At 41.6% G+C, this 15531-nt stretch overlaps 1 protein-coding gene and 1 long non-coding RNA gene across 3 annotated transcripts in view; one reads left to right on the forward strand and one right to left on the reverse strand.

Annotated features, from left to right (window-relative positions):
• LOC134660882 (adenylate cyclase type 6-like) overlaps window positions 1-15531 on the forward strand; it is a 284528-nt gene that overhangs the window by 256083 nt on the left and 12914 nt on the right. The window contains exons 12-18 of the mRNA XM_063516728.1: window positions 693-785; window positions 8230-8376; window positions 9425-9583; window positions 10017-10161; window positions 10574-10671; window positions 12378-12528; window positions 14970-15067. Of these exons, the coding sequence (XP_063372798.1) occupies window positions 693-785; window positions 8230-8376; window positions 9425-9583; window positions 10017-10161; window positions 10574-10671; window positions 12378-12528; window positions 14970-15067 (891 nt within the window). The remainder of the gene's footprint in view (window positions 1-692; window positions 786-8229; window positions 8377-9424; window positions 9584-10016; window positions 10162-10573; window positions 10672-12377; window positions 12529-14969; window positions 15068-15531) is intronic.
• LOC134660963 (uncharacterized) overlaps window positions 1-15531 on the reverse strand; it is a 230232-nt gene that overhangs the window by 188287 nt on the left and 26414 nt on the right. The gene's annotated exons all lie outside the window — the stretch shown is intronic.

Consider the following 15531-nt stretch of genomic DNA (forward strand, 5'->3'; position numbering starts at 1 on the left):
GACACCCAAAATGTATATGAAAAACTGGGTACCTACCCTTTTTTATTTGTTTCAATCAATCCTGAGTTCCCTGATTCTGAGTCGAAAATAATCCAAGAGTTTAATAGTTATCCGAAATAAATTCATTTAATTTATACTTATTTCTGAAAACCCCCATTTACCGAGAACGAGTTTGTTGCCAAATTTGTGACTAGCTCCTGGACTATGACCCGAGGCGTAGCGTATCTCTATTGACATTCCCATTCCGCCCGAATGATCCACTCCTACAGGTTACGATCACGACCCTTGTTTCGTGTTTTTCTTTGAACCGTCCTCACTGTTAGCTGACAAGTCTTAAACCTTATTGTGAACACCATAAGGTCTACTTATGGTCAGTCAAGTTGTTGTTTAAATAGTATCGATGTATTCGATATTGCTTTAGCAATGTCGCTTGTGGTCTCATCTTTTTGTTCTTTGGGATGATAAACGGGAGGAGGAATTTTTACTGTTTTATAATACAGTTGTTTTTTTTAGCTCCTTGTACTAAACTGTATCTAGTTACCAATGTCTGTTTGTTTGTTCGAATGTGAATGAATAAATGTTTTCATTTGCCTTCACGATTCTATAATGTTAGATAGTGATTTTATTTGTATCGTATTTGTATTTTTAGTCATTATTACCATATAGTCGTAACGTACGTCTGTTTGTTGCAGCATCCTGTTCGCTGACATCTGCGGCTTCACCTCGCTGTCGGACCAGTGCACAGCCGAAGAGCTGGTGCGGCTGCTGAATGAGCTCTTTGCCAGGTAAGACAGACAAACATACACGGAAAATGCTTATAAGGTGATCCACAATCTTAATGAGCTCTTTGAGATACAGACAAACATACACGCAAACTGATTATAAAGCATGCTATAGTCATAGTTGTTATATTAATCAAGAAGTATTTTCCCCATAATATAATGCCGTAGAGAAGCCTAAAGCGCACACAGGCATGGTAAGCGCGCCTTTGTAGTAAAAAAAAGTCAAAGTGAAATAGTGTCATAATAAATGTCAAATTTCCATAGAAATTTGACATTAATGATGACATCGCCACACTTTGTCATTGTAAATGTCATGCCTGAGTTAGTTTGATCCGTTCCTAGACACGTTTTATGTCATACAAGGGTAAGTTTAGGTAGTAGATCATTTACACCTACCTACTTAATTTTATCTTTATCTTATACTAATTATCTGCAAAAAGGGTCAGTAGGCGACTTACTAAGCTTTCTATATACATACCTAACGTAAGTCTATTTTGTTATATGGGCCAGTTTATTTAAAGTTGTCCCCTACACCTTTTTTTTTAATTTGTGTATTTATATGTTATTTCTACTCAGAATCACGAGCTCTTTCTATCCTAATAGGAGAAAAAAGTGTCCAAGGTTTTTTTCCCATTCCGTTACCATTTTTTCATAGACTTTGTATGGCGGTTTCGGAATGGAATGATCGAAAAATGTATAGAAATCTAGGGACACTTTATTTCTCCTATTAGGATCAAAATAGCTCAGTAGAAATAACATAAAAATCCCAATTTTGAAAAAAAAGTGTAGATGACAACTTTAAATAAAATGGCCCTTATGCACCGTGTATGCAAAATATTTTCACAACGTTAGAGGCTACAAAATAGATGCACATTTTGCATTTTCCATTATGCAGGGATTTACTGGAGGGCTCCAGTTGCGAGCAAATTAACGTGGACATTGACTGAGTGCCGTACAAGTCGTGGCAAATAAAGTGGTTACGAAGTGGGGAAAAAACTACCGGAGCCCGTACCATGAGTCACTGACAGTGTCAAAACTGAAATTTACGCTATCGAGAACGTAATTTACTTTCTATACATCTCGTTTGCACTAATATGCGAGTACGAGCGAGATGAATAGAAAGTGAATTACTTTCTCGACAGCGTTTATGTCAGTGCCAAACTGATGGTAGCCGTACAGGCATCTAGAGTTAGACCAAGGTAAGTCTGCGACGATTTAGATAGCGCACGCAGTGCTAGTGTTATTTTACGCAGCGTACTACGTAGGCGAACAACACGCGAACGCGAAACGAAGCGATGCGGCGCGGGGTGAATCAATCCTTTGATATCTATTAGAAGTGTCCTACGTGGGCGATCTCGTTGCGAACCCGAACGCCGTGGGCCCGCCGCGCCGCGCCGCGCCGCTTCGCTACGCGTTCGCGAGTTGTTCGCTTACGGAAGACGCAGCGTTAAACGTCAAACTTCTATGAAATTATGACGTATAAATAACACTTTCACTGCGTACGCTCTCAAAATCGTTGCAGACATTTCCTGGTCTAATTCTATGCGCAAATAATAATGAATAATGATATAGGGGGCTAATTTATTTATTCACACAAAACACAGAGCATGGACTGAAATAAATGAATTTAACTTTTATTTTAAAATCGACAAGTTAAACTTAAACCACTGAACCGATTTAAATGAAATTTAGTATGGAGATGGTTTAAGGCCCGAGAAAGTTCATAGGATAGTTTTTATCAAGCACCAACATCATCATCACCATTTCACGCAGACGAAGTCGCGAGCAGTTAGCAAGAAGTTTATCATCATCATCATTCTCATCTTCCTCGCGTTGTCCCGGCATTTTGCCACGGCTCATGGGAGCCTGGGGTCCGCTTGGCAACTAATCCCAGTAATTGGCGTGGGCACTAGTTTTTACGAAAGCGACTGCTATCTGACCTTCCAACCCAGAGGGTAAACTAGGCCCGTATTGGGATTAGTCCGGTTTCCTCACGATGTTTTCCTTCACCGAAAAGCGACTGGTAAATATCAAATGATATTTCGTACATAAATAAAGCTTGTTAAAGTTAGCAAGAAGTTTATAAACTGGAAAATTACAAGATATTTTTTTCCAGGAATTCATCCTGTAAGGGTACATAGGTTTGGAATTGAGTTAGGTACTCTAGTACCTACTAAGGGGGGGGGGGGGGGGGGGGCTAGCAGCTAGTAACATAATAAACCTCTGTTACAAGTTTCTAGAATCGAAGCCAGACTTTAGAAGTGACACTTTGAAACTTAGTGTTGGTAAGAACTCGAGTCCTTTGAATCCTAATTTGAAGAACTCAGCTCGTTTTTATGCTAGTTTTAAGGTAAATATTTATGTATGGGCCACTAGTTGCCTGAAATAATGTTTTCATTCATTCATTACCAGATTTTTTTTGTATGTAGTAAGTGAGAATTGCGACTGTGTGCACGTATCCGCCCGCAAAAATTGGCAGAACGATTTGTACGGCGAGAGATCGCTTGGGCTCTTCCCTTCCGACGTGTCGGAAGCCCGTGTTGCTCCAAGGGCATTAAGTACCATGAGTCACTGAACACTTGAACAGTGTCCACACTGATATATACCTTAACGTCTATACAACTCGCTCGCACTAATATGTCAGTACGAGCGAGATGCATAGAAAGTAAGTTACGTTCACGCTAGCGTTTATGTCAGTGTCAAACGCGGTAGCCGCAACGGCCGCTCCGTGCCGCGCCACCTAGCGGACGCCCTTAGTGTGTGAATAGCCTAAGCCAATAGCATCCTGCCTTCATTTATTCAATGTTTATGGATCCATAAAAACGCTATAACTCCTTTATTACTGTTCCTTTAAACTAAATGAAAACGTTTGAAAAAACTTGTAATGAATATTGACTTCATAAAGTTAAAGCTTGTTACTTTTATTATTTCTTATTATACGAGGCTTGGAGGATACAACTAAACGGAGTAGCCATTAACAGGCTTTCCCCTCTGTCGAAAATAGGCGGCCAACGGTCATACACAATGTATGGACTGACGTTTATCTGACATGGCTATTTTTACGTTACGCATACATTTGACGTTCCCCTCCTCCGCAAAAATCGGCAGACTGTTTTGTACAGAAAATTACAGACATGGCGTCTCCGTTTGATTATATCCTCCAAGATACGAGGTGTATAACCTGAAGCCGCCCGGAGACCTATAAAAAGGTCTCCCATTTCTATAATTATTTTTTTGATAAATCAAAATTGCATTGGTTTTTAGACTGGTTCTATTCTATCTATTGTCATAGAGAAATATAGTAAGACAAGAATGCTCACTCCATACATCAGTCCACTAGCATTACTGATAATGTCCGCTACTTGACGCTAGATGGCGACTGTGAAAATAATATTATTTTTGGTACCAAAACTGATGTATGGAGTTACCACTACATATTTCTTTACATATATTTCACTATGGCGCAGCGTCAAATCCGGCGGCGCTCCGAACATAAATAAATGGGTTTATAGATTTAAAATTATAAATTAATAAAAGCCTTGAAGCCTCTTGAACCATGAGCAGGAAATAGGAGCACCGTCGACGCCAAAATAACAATAATATCAAAAACCGCCATTCAACTCTCAACTCTACTAATTCAAGAATAGGGCTCGTTTTCAAGCGGTATAACTACAATCAGGGGCCAAACTTTTATTTCTATTTTCAACTTTTTTCGTGAATCAATCGAAGCGTTTTTCGACTTAGTGGTCCCTTTTCATTCAGGTGATAGTGTTTTGTTATTAAATGTTGAACTCTATTTGGATTGATGTAGAGTCGTGTTTAGATTGGGTGGGTAATGTTATTGTTTTAGACTGTCCTATATTTTTGATTCTTATTTGGTTGAAACAAAATGTTTCTAACTCTACACGCCCAACTCTATAATCCTTAACTTCACAAACTCTACACCATAGTCATTTGATATTTACCAGTCGCTTTTCGGTGAAGGAAAACATCGTGAGGAAACCGGACTAATCCCAATAAGGGCCTAGTTTCTCCTCTGGGTTGGAAGGTCAAATGGCAGTCGCTATCGTAAATACTAGTGCCCACGCTAATTTCTGGTATTAGTTGCCAAGCGGACCCCAGGCTCCCATGAGCCGTGCCAAAATGCCGGGACAACGCGAGGAAGATGATGATGAGTAAAAAACATAATGCACATTAGATCGTACATCCAATGACTGATAAAAAGGCTATCCACCCTTACCGCAATCTTTTAAAAAGAGAACTCGCAGCAAAAACAAACTTTGCTCACTTTGAACAACTATTGTGACCTAAATCCAGTTAAGTGACATAGTAAAGTAGCACTGTCAACATTTTTATAAATAATTCACTACATAGTCTCTCTTGGTCTCTATTATTATTGGCTTTCGTACAATATACTATGAAACTAACTTTTACCGCAGTTAAAATATCTAGGTTCAGTATTTTAACTGATTCTCAATCATATTACGCCTTTGTCCTTTCGTTTGATTCGTACCAAGTTCGTACTGAAAGCGATACGTTGTGAAATCCGTTACAATACAGAACCCCTAGTGTAAATTTCATTCATTAGCGTGACGTGACGTACACGTTTGCGTTAAATGTCATTTTGTATGGGCCTTTGAGCTCCCTATGTAGCTAACACCAGTTTGGCACTGACATAAACGCTATCGAGAAGGCAACTTACTTTCTATGAATCTCGCTCGTACTCGCATATTAGTGCGAGCGAGATGTATAGAAAGTAAATTACATAGACGTTAGCGTATATGTCAGTTTCGACACTATCAATGACTCATGGTACGGGCACTAAACTTCCTGCTTGACACGATGTTCAAAATCTCATACAAAAATGATAACGCAAACGCGCACGTTACGCTTTCGAATGAAATTTACACAGGGGTAGGGGTACTGAGTATAATATTCTAACTGTGGCCTCTGCAGCTTGTTTGCTGCAACTAAATCGAATAGGAGTATCCTATTCTAAAACAGAAGAGCGTATATCCATACAAAAACGTATGGACATACGGCCTTCTTCCAGTTCACGTAAGTCGGGCAAGGGTGACCATTGGCATAGTTTATTCAGGACTTGTCCACAAGGATACGTGCTTGGGGATACTTGGACGAGTGTTTGAGGCCTTTGAGATCGAGACCTTTAACTTGTAGTGGGTAGTGAAGTTTACGCGGGTGTATTTAAAAAAAAAATTGCCATTGTAGATTACAAATGTATAGGTAGATAGTCTGTCTAAACTTCTAAATGTACCTATATAGTATACACCCCTATAATGGACAATGGACATAACACCAAAGATGACACGTAAAACCCCAAATCCTGTGAAATAAGTATTTTTAACGTCAATTTTTAAACACCAGCCATATTTTCACATAAACAAAAGTCACAGCGATGCTTAAGTATAACGTGACTGTCTGTTTAAAAGAAATGGCGCCATAATGTCCATGACTGATAAAACAGTTTTCATTTTGTTAATGATGTAGAAATGTAAATGTATGATAGCGTGACGAGCGTTCGCGTTTGCGTTATGTCTATTTTGTATGGGATTTTGAACAGTGCGCCAAGCGGGATGTTTTGGAAAATCTAAATCCCATACAAAACGACACTTAATGCAAACGCATACGTCATGTCACGCTACCGAATGAAATTTACACTGGGGTACTGATAAAAAGTATGGTTAATTACGATTAACACTAATTGCCGCAGCGAACACACACTGTCTCATGATTGATGCTGTTTAGGTACACTTTGTAGCTTTCCTCGCGATATTTACATCCATCTAATACCTACTACATACTTTATTATGTAGAAATAAAATTAAAAATACTGATGAGCCAATAAATTACTGAATTAACCCCGATGCCGCGACGACGCCCATACAAAAACAATTGAAAATAATAAACCAATATTATGAATACCCGATGCATTCAAAACGTGACTTCCATACGTTTCATATTTTATTGAATGCCAGTAGGAATCACAATACTATACAGGCAATTAATTCAGTCAAATTTCAACCCAATACAGGCGAATTCAAACAACGTTGTGACAGGCGTGTCTCACTCCGCGATTACGTCGCGTCGCTAAAAATACCTACAAGTACATGCGGCACACACCAATTTTGGTGTCTAGCCATAGTAGTTGCCGCGCACCGCTACGGAATGGACGCCTGCTCGCGCTTGCGCCACCTAGCGGTCATATCTGTCGTAATAGACGCGTTTTGTTAGAGAGTGAATCTTCTGTACCTTAGTAGATACTATTATTTAATCTGTGGTTGTGACATCACAATTATATCTAAATGTTGTCAGTCGCTCGTCTAGCTCGCGCCAATACATGTATGGACATGTACGAGCTAAATGCACGCACAACTGATATCATCTCGATATCATTTTGGAGTTACGATGGAAGTTTGAATTGACCTCGTAATCTCTGATTCAGATCACTAATTGGAAATCGATTTATGCCATTACCTATTTAGGTATAACTAACTATATGTACCTACACGCCTCCACTAGCTAATAATAGTTTGTCTTTATCAGTACCCCTAGTGTAAATTTAATTCGATAGCGCGACGTGACGTACGCGTGCGTCAATGAATATTATAGTTGACAAAACGGTATCGAAATGAATATTATAGTTGACTAAACATCGAAATAAATATTATAGTTGAGTTGGGGTCCCATAGTGAAAAAAGTATGCGATTTCACTTTGGTATACGAAGTCTTAATTCAAGCATTGCAGTCGACGAGGAGCGGTTAGTAGGTATCTATGTGCGCACGACATGTCTGTACTGTATAATACGCATCAATGTGTAAGTTGAATATATTTAGGCGCAGGCGCAATCATCGCAACGTTGCCACACGTTGCACAGTCTGCTTCAATATTAGGGAATGGAACAATTTTCCAAAATTATCTACTTATGTACTATTATGCTCCAAAAATGTCTACGTTGCGTTGCTAGTACAGTCGACGTCAAAGATATGTTTTTGCAGGTTTGCACCTTACGCCTAGGCGAAAACTGTAAACATATCTTTGACGTCGATTATAGAACTCATCAATCAAGTTCTATATTTATAACACAACTAATTTGTCCCAAACGGGGTATGTTTGTAGCCATGAACGTGATAACGTCTTATAAATACCGTCTAATAAACACCAGCAGGGACTGAAAAGGTACCTTTAAAAACGGGTATCATCGGTCTTTTTAAAGGTACCCGACCGAAAACGTGTCACGTTGTGGACAGATCCCCATGGTAACATTGTAGACAGATCTCCATGGTAACGTATAAAAGTATGCAATTTTTCATCAATGTTTTCTTATGACGTTATCATGCAAAATTATCGTCCGTAAACCGACTTTACAGACAACCATGTTTTTTTTAACTGTCTTTTGAACTTTGAACACATCTAATTTTGTCTCAGATTCGACCGCCTGGCCGCCGAGCACCACTGCCTCCGCATCAAGCTCCTTGGCGACTGCTATTATTGCGTGTCTGGCCTGCCGGAGGCGCGCGACGACCACGCCAAGTGCTGCGTGGAGATGGGACTAGACATGATCGACGCCATTGCGTAAGTTTCACTTCAAAAAGTTTAGTAAGGCCTGGTTTAATGCAGCGGAGTGAGCCATTCAGAGCAAAACTCCCCGAGGTCATACTCAACATCAAAGGTTTGATAGGATTTTAGGAGTAGGGCTGGCAGGACTTTCCTGGAATCTCTCTAACACGGGCGCCAATTCACATCATCATCTTCCTCGCGTTGTCCCGCCATTTTGCCACGGCTCATGGGAGCCTGGGGTCCGCTTAGCAACTAATCCCAGTAATTTGCGTGGGCACTAGTTTTTACGAAAGCGACTGCCATCTGACCTTCCAACCCAGAGGGTAAACTAGGCCCGTATTGGGATTAGTACGGTTTCCTCACGATGTTTTCCTTCACCGAAAAGCGACTGGTAAATATCAAATGATACTTCGTTCCGAAAAACTCATTGATACGAGCCGGGGTTCGAACCCGCGACCTCCGGATTGCAAGTCGCACGCTCTTACCGCTAGGCCACCAGCTCTCCTGCGCCAATTCACATATGTGTCGAAATAGAGGAAGGCACGCACGGCTCCTCGCAAGAGTCAGTGTGGCACTGCGGAGCCGGATATTGCTTCTGGTCTTTGGGCTGCCACACCGAATAAAGGATGACTCACGCTAGACTGGGCCGAGGCGTCCGACATGTCATTTTCTATGACAGCTGATCGGCGATCACGTGGTGCTTTCCATAGAAAATGAAGCGCCGGAAGCTCCGGCCCGGCCGCGACCCATTCTAGCGTGAGTCATCCTTAAGACGCTTTACATATGGCGCCCGCATGTTTTGGCTCCTCTACACGATGGGCCAGCGCCGGCCACTCCAAGGAACGCATTTATGCGTTCGAGGGAGCAAGTGATATTGCTATCTCATTCTACCACATGGCTGCGTCCATTGGAGTGGCCGGCGCTGGCCCATCGTTTAGAGGAGCCATTTCCGTCACGGTACACGATGTGGTGAAATGTTCGTAAGAAGACCAGTTATGAGCTGAGAGTATTCCAGCTGCGATCGCGTAATTATGTCGTTTTTAAACGTTTTTTCTTTGTACAGGCTGGTGCGTGAAGTGATGGCGGTGAACGTGAACATGCGCGTGGGCATCCACACTGGGCGCGTGCACTGCGTGGTGCTCGGGCTGCGCAAGTGGCAGTTCGACGTGTGGTCCAATGACGTCACACTAGCCAACTACATGGAGAGCGGCGGCGTTGCCGGGTAAACAGATATACTTAGTTGTTTTAAAGTTCCTAAAAATGCGGGTAGGGTAGGCTAGGCCGTATCAGGGACACAGCAATGGTTTACCCGAAACGTGGTGTGAGCAGCTATTGCAAAGGCCGAAGGCTGAACTCCGCGTAGGGCCGAAGGCCCGAGAGGCGCGCCTACACGCGAGACCGAATAACCAGCTGCGGGAGTTTAGTGTTCAAATACAAAACAATAGTACAAGTGTCTAAATGCAAAGGCCGAAGGCCGAGTTCCGCGTAGTGCCAAAGGCCCAGAGGGTCCGACAGCTGTATGCTTCCTTAAACTTTCACAAGTATCTTAATGCCATCATCAATGCAGCGGGGCGATTTTTTTATGTTTTTATTTTTTATTTTAGGTTACTTTATTTCAATTTTGGTGTGCAATAACTTTACGGTAACCGTTGCAGCCGAGTTCACGTGACCAAGGAGACGCTCCAGTGCCTCGGCACCGACTACAAGGTGGAGCCGGGCCACGGGGACCAGAGGAACGCGTACCTCAAGGACCACAACATTGAGACCTACCTCATTGTGCCGGACGATACCAGCCGAGTGGTGGGTTACCTCGGAAAAGTTACCCCAGATAACCTACCTCGATTGATGACTCAATATGACCTCATATGAGTTACCTCAAATAAGTTCCCTCAGATGAATCACTTCAACCGAGTCCAATGGGTTACCTCAGAAAAGTTATTTCAAATGAGTTTATTACAGGCTAGAATTGAGAGAAAGCAGTTGAGTTGGGCAATAGATAAGTTATCTCAAATTACTTACCTCAGGCAAGATACATCTAATGAGGTACTTCATAATGTTATACTTCAGATGAGGTACCCAAGTTGCCACTCTGAGTTGTAAACCTAGCGAACCCACATGGACATGGCTCCGCCATTTTAAGAATTTCTTTTTTTTTATCCTTGATTATTTTTTAACTTTAATCTCTAGATTTAATTAGTATTTGTATCCGCAGGACAAGAAGCCCCAGAATTCTTTCTCCCTGAACGGCAACGTGTCCAAGGAGATGAGGGTGATGGGCCACGGGTCACAACACGGCAAGAATTCGGCCAAGTAAGAGTTCATTAAAGCTTTGTAGTACACGAGCCTGGCGGGAGATGGCGCTATCTCAGAGATAGATCGCGCTAACGGTGTGTCAACGTAGAAACATGACTACCGAGATGCGAATTGTCGACCGATTTTAATAAATAATTACCTTCTCTAAAACGTCCATTTAGGACTCAGAAGATTTTAAGATTTTACCTGTAGAGTATTTTTTTAAATCCCATCTGTGAATAACATCGTCATATATGCGTAATTTCATACTATTCCTATTCCGCAATTAATTCCGCACCCTCGTTTAATTATAACGTCAGTAATTTCGGACCAGATTTATCATAAGCTTTGTCCATATCAAAGTCTCCCAAGCGAATTCCGCTTCAAACCCGCACTGTCCTACTTTAATAAGGGATATATTAGCATGAACTGCTATTGTAGTTAGGTCTTTTTGGTACGTGTACTTACTTTTATAGTTACCCGAGTGTGTTTTCTCAGTGAATCTGAAAGCGGCTGGCACCGGGGGCTATTATCTACCCGTATTAGATTCGGTTTAAAACAGAAACTGAAATTATTCTCACATTAAACATTACTCGGGACTGCAAAAGACTAACCCTTTTTAATCTTTAACGAATTAGGTTCTTAATGTTTAATGTACAGAGCTGGTTTTTGAATGGTCGGCGAAAATTAACGGAGCGGACAGTTAAATACATTATTACGGTATAATATTATATAATAATACCTATGTACTTGGGCCCTTTTCCCTGTAGTTCAAGCAAAGACATGTAAATAACTCCGTATAAGATGAATAAAGTCTAAAGAAAAAACATGCCTCGGAAATCAAGAAAAAGTAATTCTCTGATAGATGGCGCACACACCTTTGGCCTATGCTCGGCTAGATGGCGTTGACGTCACCGTTTGATATTTAACAATTTTAACACATAGGTATCAGTGAAAGAACATGGGTCAAAATGATATAAAAATAATAAAAGAATTTATCCATATAATTACTTATATACATTTTTTGGATAGTTTTATACATTTTAATTTTGAGATTTAATCGTGTGTCGATAGATGGCAGTAAATTTACGGTGACTACAAAATTTACTATGACAGGACCCCTATATACCTACTATCTATTCTCTTTGGTTCAAGTATATTTTACTTTACTACCTAACCTAACCTCTATTTTAGTTAAAATATAATATCTGGGTGACCGAGCTTCGCTCGGAAAACATATTATAATAACTCGGGAATGCGCGTTTTCCCAGAGATAAAACCCCTATATACCAAATTTCATCGAAATCGTTAGAGCCGTTTCCTAGATCCCCGAAATATATATATATAAATAAATAAATAAACAAGAATTTTTCGTTTAAAGGTATTAGATTATGCTATTTTTAAGAAGCTCATATTTAAACTTTTTACATGTGTCTATGTCTATTGTCTAATTTATCATTTCCAAATGTCTTAGTGTAAGGCCTGAGTGGACGCTCTAATCGGAGCGTTTGGCGGGGCGTGCAGCGTGGCGTCGGGCTCTCAAGTGATTTGAGCAGCGTGCACTAAGGCCGCTACTAAACGTTTGCATTTGTTTAACATGCACGCCGCACACACCCCGCCCCGCCGCACGCCCAACTCGAGCGTTCACTTAGGCCTTACACTTAAACAGCATAATCTTGAATGATTCCTTGTCAATAGGTATTAAATTTGATATGTATCCGCAGGGTCGAGCAAGGGAATGAGTTCAAGAAGCCCGAAGACGAGGTGAACGAGTACCTGATGAAGGCGATCGACGCGCGCTCCATCGACCGACTGAGGACCGAGCATTGCCGACCGTTCACCCTGACCTTCCGCGACCAGAAGCTGGAGACGAAGGTATGCGATATTGGTGTTTATTAACATTTTAGTAAAGACCAAAGTTGCATGAGGCCATTGAGGCCCGGAAGACGAAGGTACAGGGGATATTGGTGTTTATTTACCTGGTACTGTAGAGATGGGCGCCGGCCCCTAAAATCGCGGCGGCGGCGTAGTTATATCAAATGCGTAGTCAAATGCCAAAAGCAACTTTCTAGCTACAAAGTACATACAAACTCAGAAGAGTATATTAAAATACAGGACCTGGTAAGGGTAACTTAAATTGCCGGCAAACTTCACAATTGGATTTGGCCGAAAGTTATGATGGCGAGCCTCCCAACATTTCCCTAAATATATTAAATATAATATATATACAAGAATTGCTCGTTTAAAGGTAAGATAAGATACAAAATTTTGTATACTGGGCCTCGCAAGGTAAAAACAATATATAACAAATTAAACTGTGGCACGCTTGATTAACCTTCCCATTTCACTCAAACTTTTCAACCTACCCAAACTCTTACAATGCGAAATTATTAAGAGTTTCTCTCGTCTGCTCGATAAGTACGTTGTCTTGACTTTGAAAACTTCACACTTTAATTTATACAAACATTATATTTAAGAGGATAATCGAGACCGCTTCTCCATTTTTCTTCCAGGATATTAACCATTTCGACATGATTTATCCTAAGCTTAAGGCCTGAGTGGACGCTCGAAGCGGAGCGTTCGGCGGGGCGTGCAGCGTGGCGTCGAGCTCACAAGTGATTTGAGCAGCGTGTACTAAGGCCGCTCCTATACGCTTGCATTTGTTTAACATGCACGCCGCACGCCCCGCCCCGCTGCACGCTCAACTCGAGCGTCCACTCAGGCCTTACACTAACAGACAGACAGAGGTTCTTTTGCATTAGTAAAAGTAACAGTGATTAACCTTTTAGCCGCCGTAGTCTGATATATAAGACATACAATAATCCAGCTCATTTCGCCGCACCCACTGATATGTGTTAAATTTGTTAAATATCAAAAAGTGGCGCCATCTACTCGAGTATAGGCCAATGGTGTCATCTTTTCGAGCGATGGTATCAGGGACAGAATAAGAAAGCCAAATGGCGTTCTAAAAAAGATGGCAGTAACTGTGACTACAAAATTTATTTTAACAATCCGCCTGTATATAAATCTATACTAAATTCTCTTTGGTAATAATAAAGTGCCGTGACGTCACAGTGTCGGAAGCGAGTGTCGGAAGTTTCCCAAATGAAAGATTGATGGCCGAGAGTTGATGAAGTAGCCATTATTTTTATACGAACGTCGCATAAATTACCTAAGTTTCTTAAGAGATTCGGCTGTTCAGTGAATGCTTTTTACAAGCTTTTATTTAGGTAACTTACCCTGTTAGTATTATCATGCCGCGATCAGAAAGGGATTAGAAATAACAGATTTCCATACACTTACGTCAAAATCAATATGGATTGACAGCTATCTCAATCCCTTTCTAATCGCGATTCAGTAATACCTATATCAAAAATCAAAATAAAAAAATATCATTTACTGTCAGGCAACTAAGGCCCATAGATACCTTACAAACTAACATACATACAATAATAAAAATCTTACAAGCTAAAAATTATTTCGGCGACACGGAGGTTTTCTGTTGTGTCGCATGTTCCGGTGTAGGTTTTGGCAGATTCCCACGGAACCGCCGAAACACCACACCCTTCGGCCAGAAGTCCGCGCTGGCGATGGTTTCCAGCAGGGATGTTGCGAACATCCGCATCCGCAACCGCGGAACTTCCGCATTATTTTCAACATCCGCATCTGCATCCGCATCCGCATAAAATCGATGCGGAGCTCATGCGGATGCGGATGTCGAACAAGTCGGTACAGGAACGTCTTAGCGGCGGCGTAAGTGCTAGGTAATTTCGTCATTACCGATAACGAAATCGTCTAGATCCAGAAAAGTCGGCCAAGTTACTGTTAAAGTATTAAATATAACGCACCTATAATATTCTTGCTCAAATACTAAACGTTTCGTTTTTTATAAATAAAAAAATACTAAAAATGTAATATTTGACGTTTTCTAAGTACCTAATCTTGACATCCGCATCCGCATCCGCGGCTGTGAGCCTTTAAATATCCGCATCCGCGGATTTCAAAAAACCTGCATCCGCAACATCCCTGGTTTCCAGCAGCGGCCGCGGCACACGCATGACACGCACCACGAACGAGGTGAAGTGCACGTAATGGCGCGATCGCAGCTGGAACACTTTCAGCTCGTAACGGATTTTCTTGCGAACATATTCCACCACATCGTCAGCCGTATATGTAAATGTATGTTTGAGTGAATAAATGCCCTTACCAGGATTTGAACCCGGGACTATCAGCTTCATAGGCAGGGTCACTACCCACTATTAGGCCAGACAGATCGCCAAATATATATTATTTAACATGTGTTCTTTTTCCCACAGTACACGGCAGAGCGGGACAGGATGCTGAAAGTATACTTCATCTGCTCGCTGGTGGTGTATGCCGCGGTGACCTTCGTCCAGCTGCTCGCCTTCGACATGTAAGTACCAGTGAACTGTCTCTTTCCCACAGTACACGGCAGAGCGGGAGAGAAGGTGTGTACTTCATCTGCTCGCTGGTGGTGTATGCCGCGGTGACCTTCGTCCAGCTGCTCGCCTTCGATATGTGAGTACCAGTGAACTATCTCTTTCCCACAGTACACGGCAGAGCGGGACAGAAGGTGTACTTCATCTGCTCGCTGGTGGTGTATGCCGCGGTGACATTCGTCCAGCTCGCTTCGAGATGTGAGTACGAGTACCAATGCTGTACAAATATGGAACTTATTGCTACAAGATAAGGTCTCCTCTCGCGTCTAATGATGGTCCCAATGACAGATCAATTTCATATGGAGTAGCTGTCACGTAATAGTGCTCTAGCTGCAGAGATAACTTACCCCCTACCACTCCCCTGCATTGAAATTGGTTTGCAGGTGGGGGTCAACTATTTGTGCAGCTGACTGTAAAT

The sequence above is a fragment of the Cydia amplana genome, chromosome Z (assembly GCF_948474715.1).
Source record: "Cydia amplana chromosome Z, ilCydAmpl1.1, whole genome shotgun sequence".
NCBI lineage: Eukaryota > Metazoa > Arthropoda > Insecta > Lepidoptera > Tortricidae > Cydia > Cydia amplana.